A 26,201-nucleotide genomic window follows, 5' to 3' on the forward strand; every position below is an offset into this window, starting at 1 on the left:
TTATCACCCAAGTGCAATTATCTACTACTGCTGAAATAAATCACTTCAGAATTCAAAGCTATCTTTACAACATTGACGTTTGCCTTTTTTAATTATTATTATTACCATAACTGCCTTTTAAAATATCACAGTGTTTTTCTTTTTCTATTTTTTTTTTAAATCAGTGAGTGAAAAAAAACTAGTCACCTTCACTAGTGAACAGAGAGAACTCAATAAGCATTCAATTATGGTTATTGTTTTCAATAAATCTTAAGTAAACTATTAAACATCTCTGTCCTCTTTCCATACTTCTGCTTCAGTTTACTCTGAAGGGTTCCTCCCTGGAAAAGACACACTGAATTATCTATAGAGCCTATATTTTATATTTTTCAATTTTTATCTAATTGAACTGAAACTATGCTCTTTCTGCCATCTCATTATGCTTAATAAGTGCATACTATCATGAAATCAAAGGTAATACCAGTTTTAATAGGAGAACTTTCAGGATTCCCCTACTTAAAAGCCTTCTGAGAACAAACACCATACAGATACAGGAACAGATCACTGAGAAACCTCTTCCTCCAACGTTGAGAAATTTGGGTTAAAATGTAGTTTACTTGCCAGCAGAGAAATAATTATAAAGACTGCTAAGAAGAAAAAGTGCCCAGGTAGATTTTGTGGAAGCATATTATTTGTGATCTATGACATGGTGCCAGAGAAAGATGCATTTCTGGACTTCATTATCCTCTTCTGACCAATGCTGTGTTGACAAAAGTCTCCCAATTAGCCTGAAGAAGAGTTAACAAGGTAGCATTCATGAAGGCAAAGTGTTTCTAGAAGCATCTGGCTGTAAGATGCAAAGGGCTGCTCATTCCCTCTCTCTGATTGAAGCAGAGCATCCTCCCTAAACTGAGCACCTTCACCAGCAACAGTTGAATCCACAACACTCCTTCCATGCTCATGATGTAAACTCCAACTACTTACTGATGTCAAAAGCTTATCTTTCAGATCTTGCTTTCCGCTGACTCTGAATGTGCATCTAGCACTCCTGAAAAAGCAGAACCTTCCCAGAATCTGGCTAGGAATTTCAAATATGTAGTTCACAGAACCAATCCTTCCTTGCCTCTTTCCCCCACATTTTGAGTTTTGCTGCTGCTTTCATTAACTCCTCATCACATACTCTGAGCATACAAATTTTTGCAAGGCTAAAGAGGAGAGAGGACTTTCCTAGTTGCATTATTCTCCCTACTACAAGCTGGGTCTGTCTGTGTTACGTGTAAATACAAAGTGTGAGGAACCAGCAGTAAAATAATCTTATCTCACAGAATGGGGAAAAGATGTCTGAAGAGATGAATGAGATTTTTTTTTCCTATATCCATCTGTCTTTCCATGCCTTGGATATTTTTCTAAGGATAGTTTTGTAACTATTCAAGTGGACTATGTCCTTTTTTGCCATGACCTCTTTTTGGGTATCTGTTCATAGCTGGACTCACTTCCTAAAATAAACCCATTGTCAAAGAACAGAGAGTGAAACAAATATATCAAACATTGATCTAAGATGCGCAGACCCACAACAGCATTGAGGAAACCAAGGTTAGACGCAGCATGCATGAGCAGGCATCAATGGTCATATTACAGAAGTTGGTAACTTTTCATCACTGTTGATTCATGTAGCAGACATGCTTCAGGGCCACTTGACATCAGTTCTCATGGCTAACTTATGGTTGTGTATGCCTGTCATCAAGCCTGGAGATGTTTCTGGCCTTGACCATTTTTTCAGCAGTTTGGTGGAGGCTTCTGCACAAGTCAGTCTCCTTAGAAAGTGAAGCAGCATGAACATGAAGAATGAAGTTTAAATTTTTTAACCTGTCAGTTCCAAGTCATAAGGTGGTGATGTAAGAAGGTGTGGTAACCAGAGTTCAATTATTTCAATAATAAAGGGGAAATAAAACAAAATCCAGAGAATTTCACAAGTTGTCATGACAATTTGGCTTTCTGTTAAAATAGGCTCATCTTCAAAATGGTGAAAATAAATAGGATTTATTAGATGGATACTTTCTCCTGGGCCCTTAAATAACCAAATTAATTCTTGACCTCATTTTACAAAAACATGTAGTAGCAGTCTTACAAAAAAAGAAATAAAAAGGTCAGGATGTTCACTAAAAGTGTTTGATATAGTATTAAAGGCTACAGCACAGCCTGCAAAATAACCACTGGGCTAAAAAATAAGATAATTTATTCAAGTAAAATTCTTGGAAGGGAAAATGAAGTTGTTGTCTTTGGTAAAGAAGATCCTGAGTTGCAGATCACAACAACTTGGATGATTGTAACACAGAACACACATTTTGTTATCTTCTTCCCATGCCAACCCCCTTGCCGTTTTACTGGCACCTGCTGGAAAGTCTACAGGACCTCCTGTAGACTTGCCCTGCTGCAAGTATGAATATTCTTATAAAACCTGAAGCAACCTGACAGGGTAAATACACTTGATTTGTTTAGTGTGAATGGTTTGAAAACACAAGGTCAAAAATTTAAGGTAATTTACTGCCATTTATCATTCTGAGAAAGTGAACGAAAGAAGATATTTCTATAGATAACATACTCTTAGTTGTGTTGAGAACTGAACAACAGAGGTTGCATTTTCTTGGGGAAGTACTGAAGCTTCCAGTTCTGGTATTTTCTAAAATGAAACATTTAAAGGGCTAAAAATAATTGGGCTGTTTACAAGAAATACTGAATATAACTGAAAGAACTATTATGGATAGTCCATTTTGCAGGTTAAATTAATAGATATGAAATGGAAATGAATGGGTATACTGTCCAAATAGATGTGTAACTACTCCATAAAAGTTATTACTCTTTTAGCTTAATTGAAAAGTGTAGTCTCTTGGCACTGGAGCAGAACAAAATAGCAGTTGTTTAACAGGTTGAAACAACTCCCATTGAAGCCCTAGTACTTACCTCTTTTGAAATAAGTAACCCAACCAGTGCAGAAGCAGATGTCAGCTACTGTGAATTAAGGGACTATTGAAAGGTCTTTATGGTCTCCTGAGGTCAGTTTATGATTTAACGATGATGAATGATATGGGAAGTAGTTACTCTGAGTTTGAATCTGACCCATCTTAGCAAAAAATATAGCAAAACTCTTGAAGGATGGAAGTCCCATGAACTTGTTCCTGACTACATGCTGCTCTTGCCAGGCTAAACAGCTATGCCTTGGATAACATGATAGCAAGCTTTCATGCATACTGACAGTGTAATGGGTTTCTTTTGATGGGGTGGTCATGGGATGAAAAGAAAGCAAAAAACAATCTAGAAGGGATGAAATTCAAGGTTAACTAACAACTTTTTCAGTGAAATTTGGGGGAAAATTTTAAAAAGTTCATTTTAAATCAATTTAAAATAAATGTATCAAAAAATAAAATCTTTGTTACTTCCAAGATATTTGAATCATTTTTACTTGCAATGGTTATGGTGAAATTATCTAAGAAAAGGGACTTCATCTACTGCCTGCAGATTAACACTTGGGGCCACAAGTTCTGCAGCAGGAGCTGGTGCAACAGGAGAAGAGATTCATTTTCTTCACATCAGGAGGTAGAATTAGGACTCAAATGGCATTACAGCCCCCTGTGTGGTACTGATACTGCCTTGTGGGGAACAGTTGGCTCTGCCACCACCACTCAGCATGAGAGCAGGGCAGCCACAGCACAACAAGGAAACTATCTGATTGATGCTTTTTCCCTTCTGAACTGCAGGGAAAAGTTACCAGAGTCTCCATGGATGAAGCAAATTTGAGAAGCCCCCTGATGAAAACTGTAGGGCTTTCCAGTAGAGGGATACATTCAGTCAGAAATAGAATCAAGTAATCATATAGTCTAGAAAAGACCTCTAGAACATCTATTCCAATCAAAACAAAAGCTTTGCCATGTCTACTCCTAAACATGTCCTTAAGTGCCAGATCTACATATCTTTACATCTTTTATATACCTCCAGGGATGGTGTCTCAACCACTTCCCTGGGCAGCCTATTCCAGTGCTTGAAAACTCTTCCAGTCAATAAATGTTTCCTAATATTCATTCTAAATCCCTCTACCCTCAGTGCAACTTGTGGCTATTTCCTCTTGTCTTACTGTGTGTTGCTCAGAAGAAGAAATATGATCAGAACGCTCAGTCAAATAGGAACCAATCTCAAGAAGATTTCAGATGATGGAGGGCTAAGGCTCAGAGGCCCTGTGAAGCTTGAGTTCTTTTACTGGACCACTGCATCCTCTGACATAATCTGGCAGCCCATAAAGATTGACCTTTAGGTCAGTCTCACAGACTGGCACAGCAGAATTGACAGTGAAATCTGCTTGGCAGCAAGACTTTTCATGGAGAACAGTGTTTGTTACTCAGTTGGGTCCTTCACAGGTTATTTCTTTATTTACATAGATGAAAAATGTAACAATGTGACATTTTGGATTAACAGATAGCATTTTTCTACATATTAGAACTAAGGAACTGGTGAATATTTTTCTTGCTGTGTTAGTGAGAGGGATAAATGAGGCCATGCACACCTTAGAGCAGTACTCCAGCAGGGTGGAACTTTAAACAAGACTAAGGACACTCGTCAAGGAAATAGCACCTTGACAATAGCATAGTTGTTTTGCAATGCATATATAAACATTTATTACTATCCAATGGAAAAAAAAATTACTGATGAGACAGTTATATTAACCATCTATTGCTGTTGCTAGGCTTTTAATTTGCCTTGTAATCTGCATCTACTCTATTAATTAGATGAATAAAAATTGATTGTATTATGCATTAGAGAACAATCTAGTTTTAACTAGAATGGGCATGCTGTTGTTTTCTAGATGGTTTCCTGTGTTTTGGACTGGTTGAAGATTTGTTGTTCTACTTCTGTTGGAAAATGCCATTCTCTAACAAAAAGGAAATTAAATATTGGCATGAGGATTATTTATGACCATTGAGTGCTAAACTGATAAAGACTTTCAGAAGCCATTTCAGCTGTAGAGATCAGGTGATATCTAATTAAATACCGCAGACTTTAGAAGTAATATTATTGCATAATCACTTTAAAATTCCCATGCGAATTAAAATTTTGGAGGTTTTGCACTGTATAAAGTTATTTTCAGAAGTACAGTAGCACACTCCACATTAGAACTGTTGCAACTTTCAAAACAATGTGTCCTTTTCAATTGCTCATATCTTACACTGAGAGACTCCCTTTATTTTGCAATCTATTGGTTTGCACATCTTCTTCAGAGCCGATGTAAAGCAGTATATTTCTGTGTCTGGACCTCAACTGCACAATCAACTTCACCTCTGGAAGAAATCTGCTTCTGATGGAACCAGATGTATTTTTTTCACTGTTAAAAGACAATGATTGTGAAAAATCACAGGCTTGCCAGTATTATGACTATTTTTCTGTGCCATACAACTCAACCTGAATTGTGCCACTTAACTCACTGACAAAACATTAGATCAGAAATTTAGGCATTCCCAAATAGCAGTGAAACAGTGAACTGATACTGTTTTGCAGTATCTCCTTTTACTAAATGCAATATATTCATATATATACATATTAATTTCTAGATGGCTACCCTAAAGAGGAAATGATTTACAGATGGAGGAAAAACTCAGTGGAGGCTGCTGACCAGAAATCTTGGAGACTCTATCAGTTTGACTTTATGGGTCTCAGAAATACTTCAGAAATTGTGAAAACCTCTGCAGGTAAGAATGATTCAATGGTAGAGATTTTTCTGGAAATCATATTATGTAAAAATATTTATTCCAGTTTATCTTTCATTGGAATGCAAATTGATTTCAATGTGTACCAATGTTCATATTAAAATCTGCGAAGTGCAGACTTCAAAAATAACAGCTGTTAATTATATACATGAAGTTACTATATGATTCTCATTCCTCATCTAAGTTTATTAGGCCATTCATTCTCATTGACTGCATTTTCACCATAAATTAAAAAGAAAGATTTTATATACAATGGTATGTTAGTGAAATTAGACACTTTCAATACTAGTTAGTCATTGAGCCACTGGTTTAATATTTCTCTTAATATTTCAAAGGTACTCTATTTCTCAGGTGATAAATGCCTTTGCTAGCGACCCCACCAACTGATTGTAATTAAAATTTAATCATGCCTATTTTATTTATTCAGAAATCTTACAGGTTCTTGTAATAACAGTAACATAGAGAAAAATAAAGATATTAAAATAGAATAAATTTCCTGAACTGGATAAATTCTCATAAAATTCACACAAGTTCTAAACTTTATACATGACATGGCAATAATCTCCATGATCACCATTTGGTAATCACACTGCTGAGGGAACCTGCTGGAAACAACCTTTTGCTTAACTGGTGGTATTTTTTTTTAAATCCAATATATTTTACTTTTTTTCAAAATGTAAGTGAGGCTAGACTATTATTTTTGAAACACTGTGAATAATATTAATGATCAAAAATTATAAATCTGTGAAACTACTGCTGTTGGGTCATGGTACACCAAATAACATCAGCAATGTATTCTCATGACTGGATAGCAATTTCTATAATTTAGTCATTAAAACTTTAGTGAATATTTTGAGCTGGTGGTTTAGCAGAACAAAATATTACAAACACATATGTAAAAAACCCTGTTATAGATACAAAGTCTTGCAGTCTGTAAGTTTCTCAGGAATGCAGATTTTCCATAAATTAAATCAGGTTTTGATGGATAGCAGTCATGTACAAAATACCAAATCATTACAGTATCTGTGTATGTAGTTTAACCCCAGTGGCAGTTCAGCCCTGTGCAGCTCCTCACTCACTTTTTCTGGTGAGATGGGGAAGAGATTGGGAAGAGTGAGAAAACTCATGCATTTAGATAAAGACTGTTTAGTAGCTAAAGCAAAAGCTGTGCACACAAGCAAAGCAAAACAAGGAGTTCATTCACTGCTTCCCATGGGCAGGCTGGTGTTCAGCCATGTCAAAGAAAGCGGGGCTCCCTCACATGCAACCGTGACTTGAGGAGACAAACACCATCACTAGTATTATTCCCCCCTTCCTCCTTCCCCCAGCTTTATATGCCAAGCATGATGCCATATGGTCTTGGATATCCCTGTGGCCAATTGGAGTTAGCTGTCCTGACTGTGTCCCCTCCCAGCTCCTTGTGCCACCCCAGCCTCCTCACTTAATGAGGTGGGGTGAGGGGAAAAGGCCTTGAGCCTGTGCAAGTGCTCCTCCACAATAATGGAATCATCCCTGCATTACCAGCACTGTTTCCAGCACAAATCCAAAACACAACCCCATATTATCTACTATGAAGAAAAGGAACGCTGTCCCAGACCAAACCAACATAGGAGCTCACTGGAAGGGATGGTAGGAATAGCAGCTCCTTCTGCTTTGCTGACATCAGGAGGGATGCCATCCCAAGCTTGCCTCAAGAACTGCTAAATAGGCATGCAAGAAGAATTACCAGGTCACTCATATTAAGATATTGACAGTGTCTTGATAAACAAACCTATTAAACTCTTCATTTGCCAGGATAAAACCATATTTATAGAGGCCTTATTCAAGTAAGTGAATGGATAATGTGGAGCAAGGAAAAATCTATTTACTATGCTCTTTTTAGTATATGACCAGTTCTTATAAGATGACTGATCTGACACAATATTTTTTGCATAATTGTTATTGCTTTTTCCATCACCTATGTTGGTGTGTGCAAAACCCAATAACATTGTGGAATTGAATTTACTGAAGCCACGTGATATTTCTGTAGTCCTAAAGGCATCACAGTGGCAGAAAGAGATTTGAAAATAGGAGTTTATTCAAATATTGAAAAAAAAACCAAAAAACCCTATCAGGAGACTGTGGAAAGTAACTTAAGAAACAATGTAAAATATATGGATCAGGTTGTCGTCTGGTGTCATTAGATTAGAAAAACGAATTGTGCATTTTACCACATAGCTGAGAAAGGGCTTATAGTCAACAAATAATGAGAAATGTGAAAAATAAACCCCTGAGTTTGCACATGGACCTGAGTTTGCATAAAATAGACTGTATTTGTTATACTATAGTTTGAGGTACTTTCAAGGACAAATTTACTGAATATCATAACATTTACTGTGAAGAGCAAACCCAGGGCCAGGACTTGAGAAAAAAGAGATACCTTGAAAATTCTTGAGTTTGCAGCATTCTATAGAGGAAGGAATCCCAAAAGTGGAGGGAGGGAACAGGACACAACCCACCTAGGACTGTGCAATATATGTCAGACAAAATTTAAGGTAAGTCAGTGACTACCTGCTGCAAGTGTCTAAGCATATGTGAACAAGTAGAATAAAGCAGCATCTGTACTGTGGTACAGATGGAGTGTATTATGGAATTAAAGCCTTATCCAAGAATTATGAGAATTAGGGAGCTGATATTTCCTAACATTTGAACAATCTCTGATAAAGGGGAGATGGCAGATGTTGCTTACAGGGGTCACGTCTCCTTTGTAGCTATGCCAGAGCAGGCTACAGGTGGTCAGAACAGGGATGCCAGGCTCTGCCATGTAAGGTCTGTAGCACATTTACACTCAAGCTGCCTGAAGAGGGCGACTGCACTGAAGCTGCCCCTAGGACGCTTTGGGTGCAGGACTCCCGTCGAATTTATGCTGCTCCCCAAAGAGACCAGTACCCACTAATCATCCTCTGGGTCTATTTGGGGCCCCTCTGAGACACATGGGAGCCTGTAAAAGGCCCCAGCAGCCTCCATCCCTTTGCAGACTCAGGACAGAAAGGAAGAGCAGCGTTGGGCAGTGTGCTGCACAGGGAATCATTCGGACTAGTAAGATAGAGTTAGGAAAAGGGAAGAGGCTGAATACTAACAGCAGCTTTCAGACAAAGAGAGGCCCTAACCATCATCTCTTCCTCCCAAGGGAAATTGTGGAAACTACTATTAGAGCAGACATTTAAAAGCAGACTAGACAAAGCATGATAAAATGTACTGCAGGGAGGAGTCCGGCAGTAACAGGAGATGGATTCAAAACCCTAACTTCTTTTTTTTGCTTCTGACTTACACCTTTCTGTTCATTTATGACAGTATTACATCTCACTGAATTATATGTCCATCTATATAATGTGAGACCTGCTGGAGTTCTACCTTCCTGGGTCCAGCTCAGGGATCTCTTTTTTAGCTCTTCTTCAGCCATATTCTGTCTCTAATGAAGTGGTCACACTGACCAGAGGGCAACATGCTGCTGCTGTTTCAGCATTTACATGAAGTCATTTCTTGGTAGTCATTTTCACTACAGAATTGCTAGATTTACTGCTCATCAGAGTTTGGCTATTTGATTTTTTTTCTGTCTTCCCAAACCTTTTTTGAGACATCTAAATAACCTTTATGTTAATCTACAACAATTTCAGAGGTACCTAAGTAGGAAGTCAGCTGTCACAGAGTGTATTTCTGAAATAAGCTAGATGAGAAAGGTTGTCATGTCTTGCGTTGAACCAGCAGCAGCTTAAAGCATTGTCACAGTGGTGTGCTTTACAAGAACACTATCTTTTTCACATTAATCTGTCAGCCAGGTAAAGTCTTCATTGCCATCTGTAAGAGGTGTACAGTTTTTTTCCTGAGGATTTTTTTAGATTTCACACTAAGATACAAACACAACAAAATAAATTCCTACTGCATATGGTGATTACATGGAATAAACGGCAAATCATGGAAATCACTGTGCTGGTGCTGTGGTCATGAACCTTTACCTTACACCCCAAGTAAGCCCTCACTGTCAGGTGATACCAAATTAATTCACAAGAACTGAAAAATTCCCCTGTTGCCATCTGGCAAGATACTCAGAGACTATAGCTCACATACTTGCTACAATGTCAAATAAAGCTGACAAAGATAATTAAAGTAGAGGGAATACAAAGCCACCTGGCATTGAGCTGTGGAAAAAGGACAAACTGCATGTAAGGAGAAAATTCTCAGATTTTAAAACTGCAAATCAGCCAATTAAAAGGTGACCCAGACAATGGGAGAAAGGGAGAGAATACCATCCTTAAAAGCATTCTTTGTGTGTTTGCAGTAATTCAGGTTTCTGAGTCCTAGACCTTCCAAATAAACTTGAGAGGGTAACAAAGACCAAGAAAAAAACAAAAAAAGGAAGGTCAACACACTCTGAGGGATTTATCCTGAGAAAATGATGCTCATGTGCCTAACTCTTCTACTAGGTGAGCAAAGAACAGCTGACTTGAGAAAGCATTTCAAAATAGTCACCCCTGCTTACTTTTGGCTGTTAGATGCTCCCAGATAACTTAGCTGTAGGAGCAGACAGCCCTCAAGAAATACCCACACAAGATGAGCCAGACTGACCAGTGCTGGTCCAGGGCTAGTCAGCTGTCCAGTCATCATCCCATAGATCCATGTTGTTTGAGCAGGATCACCACCCAGCCCAGCTATCGGACTGGTAAGGCAAGGCCAGAGATAGCAGCAGGCAGCTGAGCCCCTCAGCTTGAGGTGAGGTTGCAGGAGGAATGGCAGAGAAGGATGGTCACAGGCAGATGGTCACAGGCAACTGGAGCCTTTTGGTGCACTCGTGATCTTGATGATGAGCAGAAAAAAAAGCACAAAATGCCAATGTGCTGAATGTGGTTGTGTCTGTGCATGTTTGTTTTTAATGATCTGATTCAGCCACACTCTCTCATGTACCAGCTAACTCATCTGAAGACATTTATTTAATGACTATTTATAAAACTTCTAGATTTTGAAGTCACTCACATTTTTAATGTCCCATTGAGTCCTGATGACACATCAGACAGTGCTTGTCATCTGTGTGTTCTTCCCAGGACAAACATGAATTTGGGGAATATTTTTTCTCAAATGTTTAATTCATTGGGATCCAGCAGACACTACATCAACTGACTGTGCTGTGCAGACTGCCTTTAACCAGATTGCATTCTGAAGAATGGGTGGAGACTCAGAAAAAATGCAATGCTTCATTTGAAAACTGCCTTATTTTCACTTACCTGGCATTGCAGGAGCTTTGCCTCTTCACCCAGGGTATCACATAATCTCAACCGCTTTAGTGGTTAGGCTTTGGTTTACAGCTTTCAGCAGACATATGCTCTGGGCTCCCATGATTTCATACAGTGACCCTTCCTCTTCCAAATACTGCCCCACCTCCCTTTATCCTTTCCTGCCTGACTCCTGTTGTGAGTGCAGAAGGGAAGAATGAGAATTTGCCCTTTTTTTCCCCTTAACCTGGCACAAGTGAAGTGATAGCTGGATTCCAACATCTCAAAACCTGCTTTCCCCTGGTGCTAGACAATGTTCTTTCGTGTGTTCATTAGTTGTGTGTGGAAAAAGTTTGCCTAAAACTCCCCAAAGAGATAAAACAGAAAATGCTTTTGTTAGGAGAATTCTGCATTACTTCACTCTGTGGCTCTTCAGCTCACACATACCTCCTCTGGCCTTTAGATACTTCCAGACCCAACTCATTCCCATGGCTGTTTTTTCTTCCTTTATGTCAGGTGGATGAATCTTTATAGCTCTCTTTGGGTTCTGGAGATTTGTGATCTGAATTTTAGACCTTGCAAGTCCACAAAGTGTGCTTGCATTTCTTCCCAAGGTTCATTAAATCAGGTTTGGACTTTCAAAAATCTTTTCTATCATCCAGAAAGCAATTCTAAGATAGGAATTAAGCTCAAGTCCTGTGTTGCTTAAATCCTATGTTGAGTCTTGAGGCTAAGTTTATTTCCATAGGTAGTAGACAGAACCATACAGGGACAGTTGATGCCTGACATGTCACCTTTCACCAGAATCTGCTATCCCCATCACACTCGTTTCTGCTTTCTCACCTTACCTACACAAACACACGCATACAAGTTCTCAGAGTCCTTGTGCATATTCTACTCCCATAAGTCCTCATTCCCAGCAGCAGCAGCACTGTCAAACTAGCAGGTTCCAAGAATGCACCCTTCAAAGCCCTTCTTGACAAACTCTCCAGCTCCAGTGATGAAGATACCTCTGCTGGCTACCATTAAACAAGCAGACAAGCACACTGTACTAGCAATTGTAACCTAGTTCTCACTCATCTTTTCTTTTTGATCTGCAGCTTTCTCCACATTTTTTTTGCTTAATGAAACCCATCAGATCTGGTACAAGAGCATAAAATCCCATTTTGGACTTCAAATATTTTGAAAACCTTACCCAGTACTTGAAAATAATGCTGAGTACTCGCCCATAGAACTGACCCGTAACATATACAATGAATTCACTCACTCTTTTTCATAGTCCATTGTGAAATATAACTCAAATAACATCTTTAAATCCAGAAGTTTTATACTATTTAAAATTACTTTGAGTGCAGTGCCAAATATACAGCCTGGATTTGAATTTACTCTCTCATTCTTTGTCTTCTTTCAGAAGAACAGAATAATACTGTAGGTCCTTTGCCTCTGCAGTCACTTCTGGAATGGGGGAACGGTGCAGGACTTATTTTTTGATGGTAAATACCATTTTATGTGAAAACATAAAATTAACCTGTTTATAAGAAGATTTAGCAATAATCCTTTTATAAACAGAGTTTTTATATCCAATGCAGTATTTGGAATGAACCAAATCCCATTTTAGCAGAGGTAATCAAATCAACAGTACTGACTTTTGAAAGATATTCACATGTCAAATAGCAATCTATCAGAATGTATATTTTGTAAAACACAGTTTTTCTAAGAGAAATTTCTTTTTTTTTTTTAACAGCAATTCATATAATAGAATCTGATAACTTTGTCTTAGCCGCTCACGTTAGAAATGTAGTAAATAAATAGACCATTACTAATAATACTTCCAGGCTATTAAAGCATTTTACTATGCTCATTGCAAGTTTGACTGACAAAACTTGCCCTGCAAATCAGCACTTGCCCATCTTGTTACAAAAGCACCTCACAAAGCTTGTAGTAAGACAGCTTCTGAAGAGAGTGGTTAATAACTTCATCAATAGCCTACTGAAGTTAACAGAACATTTTCCTGGTGCTGGCCTGGGATCAGATCTTAAAATATAGAAGCCTGAACTGTATATTTAATGTGAGTAACTCTTTAGTCACTAGAAACTAGAGAAAACTCAGCTTAATGATATATGAGTCGGATAAGTATAATGTGCTCTAAAGACACCTTCATTCTCCTGTTCACAAATAGTACAAAAGATAACTAGAATAAGAGGAGTGGAGAGAATATGATTCCTCTCCATACTTTGTAAGTTCAGCAGAACTGCAGATGTAACTGGTTTCATACTTATGATTTGCCTTGTGGAGACAAATGCTTAATGTCCTTTGTATAGATCCTTACTGCTGAAAATGGTGAGAGAGATGAGAAATTAAGTAATTTTACTTAGTGGTAAAGGCAAAAGTAGAAAAAAAATGGACAGTGAAAGACTTGGAGACAGATCCTCACCTGCACTTTTTTCTTAAAGGAAAATTTCAGTAGGAAGTGATTTTTCCCTAAAGAATATCAAGTTGTCCTCATTAAAGGCCCTTTTAAAAGATTTTCATATAGTACGGAAAAAAAAACACGCTGTCTTTTTTTCCATTATATTTTTCTTCAGCAGATGTTTATATCTCATTGTTCTATATTTTGAAAGATTTTTATGTGCCTGACATTAAGAGGTTCCTGAAATAATGTCGTCATGCACTCATCCAGTGGCAGCACTGTATTTGTCACTCCTCTTTGTACATGGAGTCCTGATCTCCTGCTCCCTTCTGTGGGAGCTACATCATTTTTCATTCTAGGATAACTCACCTGGACAGGAGGACAATCGTGCTGGTTCTGTTCTCTAATAGCCATAACCCAGACCTTGGGATTTTGACCTGAGTTCTCTGAGCTTGAAAGAGTGATTGAATATTTAATAGCAATATGAAGAACTAGATAACCTCTATCAGAATTTAACACAAATGCTTGCCAAATTACTCGCTTGAGAGGTAGGGACTTTGGTCTTTCATGTCCTGGTGCTTTTATCAGTAGATCACAAGGTAAAAAAGAAAAGGCTGGAATTGCTTCCACATTTTTCTATGAAAAAGATCTTGGTTCCTTACTTCTAAAGAACAGAATTGTGAATTCTTCATAGCAACAGAGGCCTTCCTAGCAGCCACCTCTCCTCATGTGCACCTTTTCCTGCCCAGTTTAGATGACACTGTGGTAAGCTGGTAGCTTTTAAGAATTCATTCTGAGATGCCCAACTTGCTCACTTGCTGCAAGAAGTTTGCTTTGCCGTGGCAAAGTTAGGTCTGTGAGGATAGCTGTGTGGCCAGACTTTGCCAAATGAGAAGCCACATTGCCACGTGTATGATACCCAGGCCTTTAGAATAAAACCTTGATCTGCTGGTCTTTGTGTATAAAGGCAGAAACATGCTGTTGTGGTGCTAAAGCATTGGGGTGAGAGGGAAATATTTCCATAGAAAAGACACCATGACTGCAGTCAGAATGGCTTTACAAGTGTCTTTACAACATAAAATACAAAACAAAATTGGATCAGTAAGTTGTATTGACTTCTAATTAGTTGCAGAATTACACAGGTTATTTTGACTCAAATTATGAAATATACCTTGAGATATTCTGACCTGCAATGCAGATTGGCAATACAATATCAGTTATTAATATCACCATAATGCGGGTGGAAAGACATATTACATAAGAACTGTGAGGCTGTTTGCATTCATTTAGCTAAGAACAACTTTCTAGACTTGCTATTCCAACATGTTTGGCTTTTATTCCTATTTCTCTGTCATCACACCACTGTATTGGTGATTTATGACTGGCTCAATCAAAAGTTTCATATTAATGCAAACTGTGAAGGTTTGGCCTTTGCCCAGGGTCACCACAATGTTATCTAAAAGCCTTTCATAAGCAACAATTTTACTCAATTTAAAACTCACAGTATTGCACCGGATATTTTATATTTCATTCACTTCTGATCCTAAAATCTTAATGAGAATTTTAAGATACAGAAAGAATGAGAAAGCTATTCACATGCTGCAGAAAGTTGCTGAGTGTCTTTTTAGATTTTCATTTCTGATAACCTCAGAAAAAGTGCAGCAACATGGACTACTTGCTTGCTAGCAAGAGCTCTCTAAATTTGCTCTTTACTTTTTCACGTCAGTAACACATTTTCAGAATTCTTCTCTGTGGTTTTGGAAGTTCTTTGCCTCTAGGACCCTTTTGTGCAGCTACTATTCAGAACATTCGGGTGTTGTTTATAAGAACAACAGCTCCATTTCAGTCAACGCCTTCTTCTCTGTAGTTACACTGGCAAGAACCAAAATCTTTTCCATGATTACTTGCCTGATGCTGAATTTATCTGCTGCCTCCTGAAGCCAATATGCATCTTACCTTTATCTGCCAGAGAATCTGGCATGTATGAGCTATGCTGTCAGATACCTAAGGAAATGACACAGTCCAAGAGTGAGTGTTCAGAAAGTTTCCAAACCATCCAGCAAATACAATCAAGTGGTGATATGAGACAACATGAGAGCATTCCAGAAATGTAAGTAAGCCTGCTGTGCCAGGGACTACCGCACCATCCCACAGACAACCAGGGGAAATCCTTGGCACTTGGATGTGTCAGTATGGCTGTGACAGAAATCTTGTCTGGCAGCAGTCATGATGCATTGCAGTGTTTACAAAATAATTTCAGCAAAAGACACACAAAAAGACTATTGCTCATTACTTCAGAGAGAGTTAATCATAGTCAACTTGAGACAAACTCAAGATACGGACCCAAGAGAAATAATCTCAAGTGTTACAGGAAGGTGGCATTAGGGCAAGCATCTCAAAATACTCACATGACTTGTACTAAGTTCTGCCAGTGTCCTTGTGCTTCTGAAAAGATAAATTCCCTTGAATACACTGCCTTCTTGAATAAACCTTGTAAGTGGTTTAGTCTTTTAGCCTTTGTTCTGTGAAAGAGTGATGAATTATAACAGTAGAAAATATCCTTATATAGGATAAATCTGCACGATAGTGGCGAATTTTCTTGTCAGGATTTTCTTGAAAACCTTTTGTTTCTCAGAAATTATGAAATTATGTATTTATCCTCAGTGGAGATGAAAATTAAAATTTTTATTCTGACATGACCAATATACTGGCATTTGAAAGACTGCATTATCTATCCTGAAGATCTATAGGCTGCTTCCCAATGCAAGACATATAGAACATATCCTTCTTTACCAGAAACACTCCGCAGTAAGTCCTCTTCTCATTGTTGTAAGTGTATGCAACTGCAGTAAGTTCCCTTTAGGTTGTAAAAATCTTCCATGTCTCTGTGGGACCTGGGGACAACCTCCTCCAACATACCTTCTCCTCCCTACCCACAAATGAAACAGTGCATGGTGTTGTACAAGAGGAGAACAGTTTATTTTTAGATAGGTATAAAATAGTGATTTTCTTTAAAGAAGTACAGAACCACCACCCACATTCTAATTCAAGACAGCACCAAAGTTAATTGCAAACCTCCTACAAGTAGGAGCAATTAGAGTGAAAAAAATATATTGAGCTTTTTCTGCTCTTCATATCCACAGCTTCAGGCATGTCCTTTGCATACGTATAAACAGAGCACCAAATTATTCCTTCAGCAATATTGTTCAAAACAGGAACTGTCCCACAGTAATGAATTAGGGGTATCATAGAACAATTACAAAGCAGTTTGAAGTGGAAAAAAGACAACATATCTCATATATTCTTCACTGGATGCAGGTTGCTATGAAACATGTGAGGATGTTAAAGGTGTATTGAAATTGCCCTGCATCTTCCTACTGTAGCTGGACATTTTTCAAAACAATGCAAATCTTTAGGCAAAGCTGAAGCAAAGCATGCAGATCCTAGTTTTAACTTGTGTCTTGGTATATTTTGGTTTGAATTTCTCTCTGTTGAGTCAATACTTTTATAAAGATACATCCCAGAAAAAAGCCCCCAAACTGTTAAATATATGCCAATTAATATAAAACATTGATTAAAATGTCTGTTGCAGTAATACCAATTTACACACTCTTATTCTAAACTCTTTATTTTATCCTTATTCTTCCATTCCTCCACTGAGAGGGAACATGTCTGTCTATTTTTCTAAATGCTCCCTTCGAAAGAAGGAATACTTTGCAACTGCTGCCTGTGTTAACACAATAAAGACAGAAGCACACTGAAATGTGAAAAAAAATCTTGTAGCAGCTTGCTCTTATTTAAATGAATAGAGAGAGTTATTTCTAAGGACACATCCTGAGTATTATGTCTGAAAAAAAGCAAGTCCTTGAACAGGTTTCCACAGTGACTGCAAGAATCCTCTCAGCAAAGCTGAACTTCAGGTCATCTCTGGTTTACACTCATGGGATTAATCCATGGGGGATTTTTAACTCAAGCTGCCTCCAGGATGTGTGTCTGCTCTTGGGACAGACATCATCAAAAACCTTCAAGGAGCAAACCTGGACTATCTTTGCTGCTTAAAGTCACCTGAAACCTTGAGGCAGAGAAACTAATGTATGGTGGGACTATCCCCTTTGCAACGATGTACATCCTTGAAGCATACTCTCAATACTGGACTGAAGAAAGCTCCCTCCATCTCCCTCGGGGAGCACTAGCAAGGGTGCAGAGCTGACTTTTAGCATCCTCTGTCAGTCACAAAAGTAGCTGAAAAGTGTTTTGGTCTTGACATTCTACGCTGTCACTTACAGGTGTAGAAAGTTAAGTTTTAGCCATATCATCTGAGATAACAAAAGCCCCTTTAACTCAGTGGTTGTCTCAGAATTCACATCAGGTCAAAGCCCATTGCAAATGGTGCTTAATCCCTTCCTCTAACACCATGTGTTTAAAAATCAGATTCATGGTGAGATATGCAGAGAACAGGATTACAGGATATTAATTAATACCCTATCATCTAGTCATGGATGATTTCTTGAAACAAAATATAAAGTTTTCCCATTGACACAACCTTAAAATAAAACTGCACCTTAAATGGATTCAGTTTATTTTTTTAAAAAACTGACATTTTTATGGCAAAGAAACCCCTTTTTAGGACAGGAGAACTCCAGAGAAATTCAGAAATTACAGCAAACAATACTTTTTTGATTGCTTCTGGTTTTGGTAACTTCTGATTGTCTCTGATATTGAACTACCAATATATACTGGTTTTTACTGTATACTCAAAACCATTTCTAAAATTTGAGCCCTGCTGACATTCAGTCTCAGTTGTTGGGAGAAAAGAATTTACTCTTTTAGTTTTATCTGAGATTGAATCAATGATAACATCCTGAAGGAGTTTCAATCCTCCTACTAAAGTATTAAGCATTACATTATAAGGTAACTTGTGAACTTTTTTTTTTGCAGTTTCCAAATTCAGACATAAATGACCATTTTCCTCTACTTCTTCCCAAAACATTTAACAAATTGACAAAAAAAAAACCCCAATCTGATTTCAAGTGTTGCAACTTGTGGAAGTAGTAATTTCTTGAAGAATATTGCAAACAAATAATGTTACATACTTAAGGACTAATTGCTGAAAAAAACCCCAGAATTTTGAAGACTGCAGCTCACCATTTTCTTGAGGTAATCTGTCTTTGACTGCAAGATTTTTGTATAACCCTTTAATTGGTATTTGGAACTGTTAGTACTGATACTGTCTCAAAAAAACCAAACCAAACAAACCAAACCAACAAATGAAAACAAACAAGCCAAACCCTAAAATCCAAAAAACCCAAAACAAAACTAAAAAAAAAAAAAAAAACAAAACAAAACCAACAACAGAAAGAAAATTAAATTATGGTCTGTTTATTGTAAGCTTCATGCTGATTCCATAGAGTAGATGTAAGATGTTCTTATAATTTTAAGCTTTTCTTCTGTGAAAGGCAGTAAAAATGAAGTAACTTCAGCATTACATATTTCAGAAATACCTTCATTTCATATTATCTCATTTGGATTTCTCTAAGTAAAGAAGGACATATCTAATTCCACAGTAGAACTAGTTAAGAAAATGAAATCAATAGATGCTTTTTTTCATGGCATTCATGTTTTTGATTTACACAGTTCATAAATCTTTGAGTACATAAACCCCGTATTTATCATTGTTATTATGTTGGTTCTGCTTTGTTCTGAAAGTCATTTGTCATTCTCCTATTTAGGAAAGCTGTCAGCCAGTTAAAGCACAGACAATGCAGTTGTGGTCAATACATCATAAAATATTATATTTGTATTATAATTACATTGCTAAAGTATTTATTGAAGGTTTTAAATAAATACAAAACAAATAACAGTAAATCCATTTGGCAGTAGTCAGGGTCATTTTTAGAACGATACTTTAATCAAATAGGGAATGAAGTGCTTTTTCGTCCATCACATTTCTTAATTACAATCTTAAACTTTTTATCATAGGATGGGATTCAAGAAAAATACAGTTTATGGCTCCTGGTTTTGGATCAAAACCACCACAGATGCAGTGTAAATAGTCTCACTATGGTGGTTTAGATGTTGTGAAAAATCTCTGCCTTGACCAGTTTTATGCCAATCCCACTCCAGGACGTCAAAGCCAGTTTGCCTCTTCACACCTACCCTTCAGGCCTCTTCACTCATTTCTTTTTTTTCCTTCCCACTTCCTTGTTCCAAAATCCATTTTGTCTCAGCACTTCTCTCCTTCCCTTCATGCCAGTTTGGGGCTTTGCTTTTATTATTATTTGAACACATGCTGTAATAAGACCCTTGATATTTTGCCACATACCTCTTGCCTTGTTCTTGGCTATTGTGCTGTTTTTTCTTCAGCACAGACCTTGCTATTCTTTCCCTACTCGGAGGCATGACACCATCATGTAACGAGGGTGATGCCTCAGTAGATCCACATACATTCTCCTGATGCTAACCACCACCCTTCAAACTGAACAAGGACACATGTAGTGGGTTTGACCAGACTCTAGAAAATTCAATATTCTTCACTGGCAAGATATGAGTATGGCTGTATTGCAACTTTTCTACACAAATAGTCACAAATGGAGATACAAGGAGCTGAAACAAGGCAGTACCAGGAAGGTCTCAAAGACAGATCATTAGTGAACCATTATTGAAATATTCCCAGCATCACTGTTTGGAATGAGCAGTCATATGAGGATGGGAAAATCATTCTGGAGTGGAACGAGAATAAATCTAGGATTCCCTTTTATAAAAAACTAATTCTAATACTCTAAAGGCAAAAGGGCTCCAGAGATCATTAGCAGATATTTATGAGAGCAGGGATAACTGGAGATATTGTGCAAATTCCCAGGATTCAGATCCCCGTAGAGATCAACTCATTTCAGTATTTCAGGAGCAGCAGGATCAACAGATTGCCCTGCCCTTTGTGTCAATCATCCACATGTTAATGCCTGTCTAGAACCTCAGGAATAACAGATGTTACCTCTTGAATCACATAGGCCATCTCTTTGAATCACATATGTGGCTGTTGTCTTTCCAGATATGGTCTGATTGTACTCTTTAGTCAGCAGAGCCGTGGTAGTCCAGCACTACCAGCTTCAAACTCAGCAACACAGGTCTCTTTCCACACCTGTTAGTATGTTCCCCTTAGCTATGTGCTAAAACAAATAGGGGTTAAGGCCAGCATGAATCTTCATGAATGTTGCCTTTTCCTGCCTGAATTTCCTTCTGCTCTGATGGTTGTTCTTCCCACGTATTGCAGCATGGCACTTTAATTCTTTTCCTTCTAGATTGACTCTCAGCTCTACCAAATTCCCTGCCATGTGCTAACTTTCTTGGATCATATGTGGCCTGTACAGAAACATGAAGCATTTTTATCAACACTTCAACTGCAGGCATGAATAACATTGCTTATGGTTGCATGACGTGTACATGCAGTGCAGGAAATAAAGGATGTTACTCCTGCAGTGGCAGTTTCACCTGACAGTGGCATGGCATAAGGCAGTCTATAAGACTGTTTCTGTTTTGAAGTCACAGCCTCAAAGCTGTCTCTCTTCTGCTTTTCTCCATCTACCTTTGGTTGATTCCACAGTGCATAAATATGTGTTCATAATGATTTAGCAAACCACAGTACACAGAAAGACTTAGGCCCACTTTTGATTCACAGTGAATTTTATCTTAAGAAAAACAGTGCAAGTGGCTTTTGCTCTAGAAGAAATGCAAAATTACAGGATTGAGTCAACTCTAAAAGGATTTATGGGCATGGACAAAGAAATTCAACCAGCCTAATTCCCTCTACCTTAGAAACAGTTTTTCTGCTGTAGAAGAAAAAGACAGACAAAAGCAGAACAAAGTAAATTTTGCACAGAATGATGGAATGTTCAAGAAAGTGAGAAGCAAAGGTGAAATGAGTTATCCATAAATGCAAGTATTCAACAAAGATAGAAACTGACTTTAGAGTGATCCCTATTTTTGTACCATACTTCTCCTGAAAGCAATCAGAAGACATCTTAATGGGGAGTTAAAATTCTGGGTGGTATTATGCATCATGAAAGGTTTTCTCTTTTTCTTATTTACCTTACTTGTCCCTAGTCCTCTTCTGCTGCAGGACTCTGGTTATAGGTTTACAGCTGAATCAGAACTGACTCAAACTACTAGCAGTTTGACCATAGATAAAAATAACAGTATTTCAGCTTGATTTGCTTTCATCAAGGTACTTTGTTTTAACCCTTGCCTTCCCTCCAAGTAATATTATGAGACCTCCAGTTAACAACACTGGATATTTCAATCATTTTCTATCAAAAAGAGAAAACCAAAATGAACCTTTAAAGGTTTACTTTCTTCCTCTTTTTTAGTGGTTTTTGGTTGGTTGGTTGGTTGGTTGGTTGGTTGGTTGGTTGGTTGGTTGGGTTTTTATTGTTGCTGCTTGGTTAATTGGCTTGGGTTTTGTTTTTTTTTTTCTGACACTAGTAGCTTTTCGTGCTGTAAATTCAATTTGGCAAACTGCTTAAAAGGTACTGTCTTCTATGTTCACACTACTTATAGGAACCTTCACGGAATATGATCCATGAGTTTGCTATATGTCATAGAAAGACCACTAGAATCAGGAAACCAAGAATAAATAGAGCAAATGTTCTGTCTCTCTTTAAGCTAATGTGATAACTTATAGGAGTTTAAAGGGAATGTAAAAATAATAGCGAAGTGGTATGTAATATTTAAAATTATTTTAACAACATTTATATGACATCATAAAAAGGCAAGAGAACATTCTAATTATGTAGGATTTAAAAGTAATGACTTCCTACTCTAGATGTATTTATGCAATTTTTTTTACTGCAAAGACGGAACATGAAATTATCTGAATGAAGAAACAAGGAGAGGAAGCTGCAATACTTGTTCAGCTGCAATATAAAAGCTTTGAGACTTGCATTTAGTTCTAGTTAAATATTCTTAAGGAAAAGAGAAAAAAGTAATAAAAAAACTATCATAGTGTCTGTGGAATTAAACAAGTACTGTTTTTATTTATGATAAACTACAATTTTCTCCCTCTGCAATTCCATGTAAATGCAGCCTCAAGCAGTAGTATTGCAGAATCTCTGATGATTTCCAGCACTAGTAATAAAAAACAGCAGCTTTATTAGTCAAACATGTTTAGCCACCCAAATATCATTAAAACTTGATATAATCTTAGAGCTCAAATGCTTAAGCACATGCAGATATTTTCATGAAATACTGATTTAATGGCAAGTGAATATCTAGCCCCCTCTACTCCATTTTTCTTTAACTATGTGATCTAATAATGTAAATCATAAACAGGCCTGCCCTGACTTTTATAAGACTATGATCTATTCTCATGCCCACCTATTCAAGTAGCTAAATTCTAAGCAGTTTTGGTCTCTTAAGAACTCTAATGCTTCATTGCATCTTGTTCAGGACATATGACCAATGGAAGAAATGTTTCCAAAAGGTTACAGTCCAAAACTGAAGTAAGAAAGATATGACATAATACAAAATTGTGGAAGTAGATGGACAATGAAATAAAATTTTGAGGAAGAGGGCTAGTTAGGTTTAAAATGTTCTTGTTCCAACTGTGAGGCCACCATGCGAGCTAAGGCATGCAAGGAAGAGCTTGCACCTTAGAGTTAATAAATCCAGAGCAAGGGGTTTCCAGGGAAAATACCTCGTCTCATTCCATGTCTGAAGAGTTTGTGGGCCCAGTCCAGGCTTCCTCTGGTCAGGAGATCACACTGAAGGAGAAATGTAAACATGTCCTCTAGGTCCAGGAGGAAAGAAATCTTTTTTTTCCAGGTCACTTCTTTCTCCAAACTTAATTGATGTAAAATCATGCCTCATTTGGTGATTTTGCCTCAGTATTCTCCACAGATCATTAAAAAAATATCATTAAACAATCTTAAAAGATTCAAAGACAGAGTTGGGAAGTGATGAGAAACTGGAAGCTCAGATCAGGGATCTGGGACTGGTTGGACAAGAACACTAACACCCAGGGAGACGAAAAGGAGCCCTTGAGAGGAGAAAAATGAAAAACAGAGAAGGAGTTTGGGGAAGGCTGTAGAAGAAAACTTCTGTCATAGGAAATGAAGCTGTGTAGTGTAGGAAAGACTGGGGCACAAGTGAGAAGGGAGACGACAGGGATGAGTGGGCTGGGAATGGGATGAGAAGTTGGTGAACTGGTGCTGGAGCCATTTGCACAAACCAGTTAGGAAGTTGAAACTGTGAATGAAGAAAGGCTTCAGACAGAGGCAGAGTATATGAAGCTTGGTGAAAAGATCACATTGTTCTCCAGAGCCCAGAAGGGAGCCCAAGACTTTCAGATCTCACCAATACTCCACTATCAATAAAGTGTTTATGAATATATGGTAAAATATTTTTTGTCTGTTTCTGGAATTAAATTCTAAATGACCATAGATAGTATCAGTCACCGAGCTCAGGTATCAGTAGGGCTTCAGGATGGTGTACAAATAAAGTAAGGAAAGAAAACATTCAGGGGAGTGTTTTTGTTAAATTGGGAAATGGATAGATTCAATAGAGGCCATTTAATCTAGCGAAACACTGAATGAAAATCAAGAAACAAAATGAACAAACAACCAACCTCCTAAATGCAAGAACCACAAAGCTTTGCCATTCTGACTTTTGTCATTCATTCCTATCTGGAAAAAACTGCTGAAAATGTAATATTCCCTGTTGGCAGGACACCAGGCTTTGTGAGACTTGATAGGCTCCTGCAGGGAAAATCAAGGCAATCTGCATTAACAACATACTGCTCTGTTCTGAAAGACCCTTGCAGAACACCAGGAACAAGAAAGAAGGTTTCAGCTTTTAACATTGTAGCCTGCTGGTTTTGACATGAACCTGTTTAAAGAATTACCCTTTACAATCACAGTGATGACACTTTTCTTCAAGAAAAGTCTTTCAAGGGAAAAGATGTACAACCTGTAACAGAAAAGAGACAATATCAGATTTAGTTTTAGATTTAGATTCATAGCTGCACTTGCTTATAGCTGCCCAGGCCTTTTATTACAATAGAAATATCACAGGTAGATTAGAAGGTAGGCAGATGAGAAACTGCAGATCCTGAACTGTTTGTGGTATGGAATAATCCTGACTGTCTTGGTCTCCACCTCATCTTTTTTTTTCCCCTTAAAAATCTGAATTATTATGGGGTTATGTAGAAATCCATTCAAAGATGGATCATGAGGTAAGAATCTCAGTTATGGATGAAATTCATTACTTTAAGGTTGAGAGGGTGGGAGGGCAAGGAATAATATATATACCAAGTTTAACCAAACCATAATCTTACAATCTTGAGCTGCCAACTTCACATATTGCTTCAGTCTAATAGTCATATTTTAATTTTATATATTTTTCACATCTATGGAACTGTGTCAGAAATGTTTTTATAAGATTATCTACAACATTAAATCATCCAGACCTTGATTAAAACCATTTAAAATTAGTAATTCATGGTTAATATAATAAACAACATCACAAGAATGGGAATATATTTCTGAGTGCTCATGGGAACTAATTATGTTTGCCATTTCTGATGTAGATGTGTATGTTATCTTCAAGAGTATAGGTCCTTCTGGCCGGTATTTAACTGACAACATTATTGGTTCCATTGGCCTTATCAAAACCTATGCTTAATGATTGCTTTAAAGAACAAATTGCATTCTCTAACATTAAAATTCAATGTACAGAAAAATTTTGAAGTGACACTTTCCAAAACAATTCATAAGCTAAGAGGGAGTATGATAGAGGTAAAAAACCCTGTGTGATAGCTTGAGTTGGAGCAAAATTGTATCTCTTTCCTCAAAGTAGGAAATAGTCATAATAAGGAAATAATGAAACAGAATGAAAACTGCCTAAGGATAGGTAGCCCCAAATGAAACTGAAATAAACCAGGTAGAAAAAGGTTGATTCAAGGAGATAATCAAGGAAGAAGTGGTTAGAGGTTCCCCAACTGAACTGTTTTCAGAATAAGAAGGGATTTGGTTGGGTTTTTTTCTTTATTGTCGTTATTTAAATGTGCTGTTTCTAAAATAGCCAAAGCAATTAGTTTACGTCAAACTTGCCAAAAATGACAGTTTAAATTAAACCAGGTTACAAGTTGTACTAAGAAATCTTTAACCAAGGGAATAACTTCCTTCTGTTTTTTAGAGTAATCCTGAAATTTCTCCAAGTAAAAAACTCCAAGCCTGTAGTATTGTTGGAAAAAATTCAGCTTGTTCACAGATGGCCCATGCATTCCTAAAATCTCTGGGAAATGTTGACCAATTGCAGCAACACATAAAAAAATAATAAGAACTCAGGGGAGTGCTCATAGGTGGCCTGTCATTTTCAATTTGATATGTATCAATACTGTGGTCCTTGCCCTAAAAATACACTTAAATATTAATGGAAAAGCAACCTACTTGCATCACAAGTGTTCTTTCAGGCTCTTCCAAGAACTTCAGTTTTAATCTCTCCTATTTATTTTCTGGCAGTTTAAGGCGGTTACGCTTGCCATTATCAACTCACTAACATTTTATTTATGTACAAAGGCGAAAAGCTTACCATAACTGATCACCAGTGCCATAATAACCTAATTCCAGGGACTAAACCACATAGGGGCTTGACACAATGGCCTTTTACCCAAGCAGGGCACCAGTGTATTATTCCTATTACTCTTATTGCAAACCTACTGGACAGCCTGGTAGAAATTGGTGACAATTCCCAGATAGGATCTAGGTATAGAATAAAATAACTGGTAATCAAGGCTCAATATATGTAGTCAAAAAGAGAATA

At 37.5% G+C, this 26,201-nt stretch overlaps 1 protein-coding gene across 5 annotated transcripts in view; it reads left to right on the forward strand.

Moving 5' to 3' along the window:
* GABRG3 (gamma-aminobutyric acid type A receptor subunit gamma3) overlaps positions 1–26,201 on the forward strand; it is a 327,545-nt gene that overhangs the window by 269,018 nt on the left and 32,326 nt on the right. For 4 of the 5 annotated variants that reach the window (XM_071547807.1, XM_071547801.1, XM_071547812.1 and 1 more), the window contains one exon: positions 5,577–5,714. The exons of the other annotated variant lie outside the window; for it this stretch is intronic. In XM_071547807.1, the coding sequence (XP_071403908.1) occupies positions 5,577–5,714 (138 nt within the window). The remainder of the gene's footprint in view (positions 1–5,576; positions 5,715–26,201) is intronic. 5 annotated transcript variants of the gene reach the window in all.

This window comes from Pithys albifrons, chromosome 1 (genome assembly GCF_047495875.1).
Source record: "Pithys albifrons albifrons isolate INPA30051 chromosome 1, PitAlb_v1, whole genome shotgun sequence".
Classification (NCBI taxonomy): domain Eukaryota; kingdom Metazoa; phylum Chordata; class Aves; order Passeriformes; family Thamnophilidae; genus Pithys; species Pithys albifrons.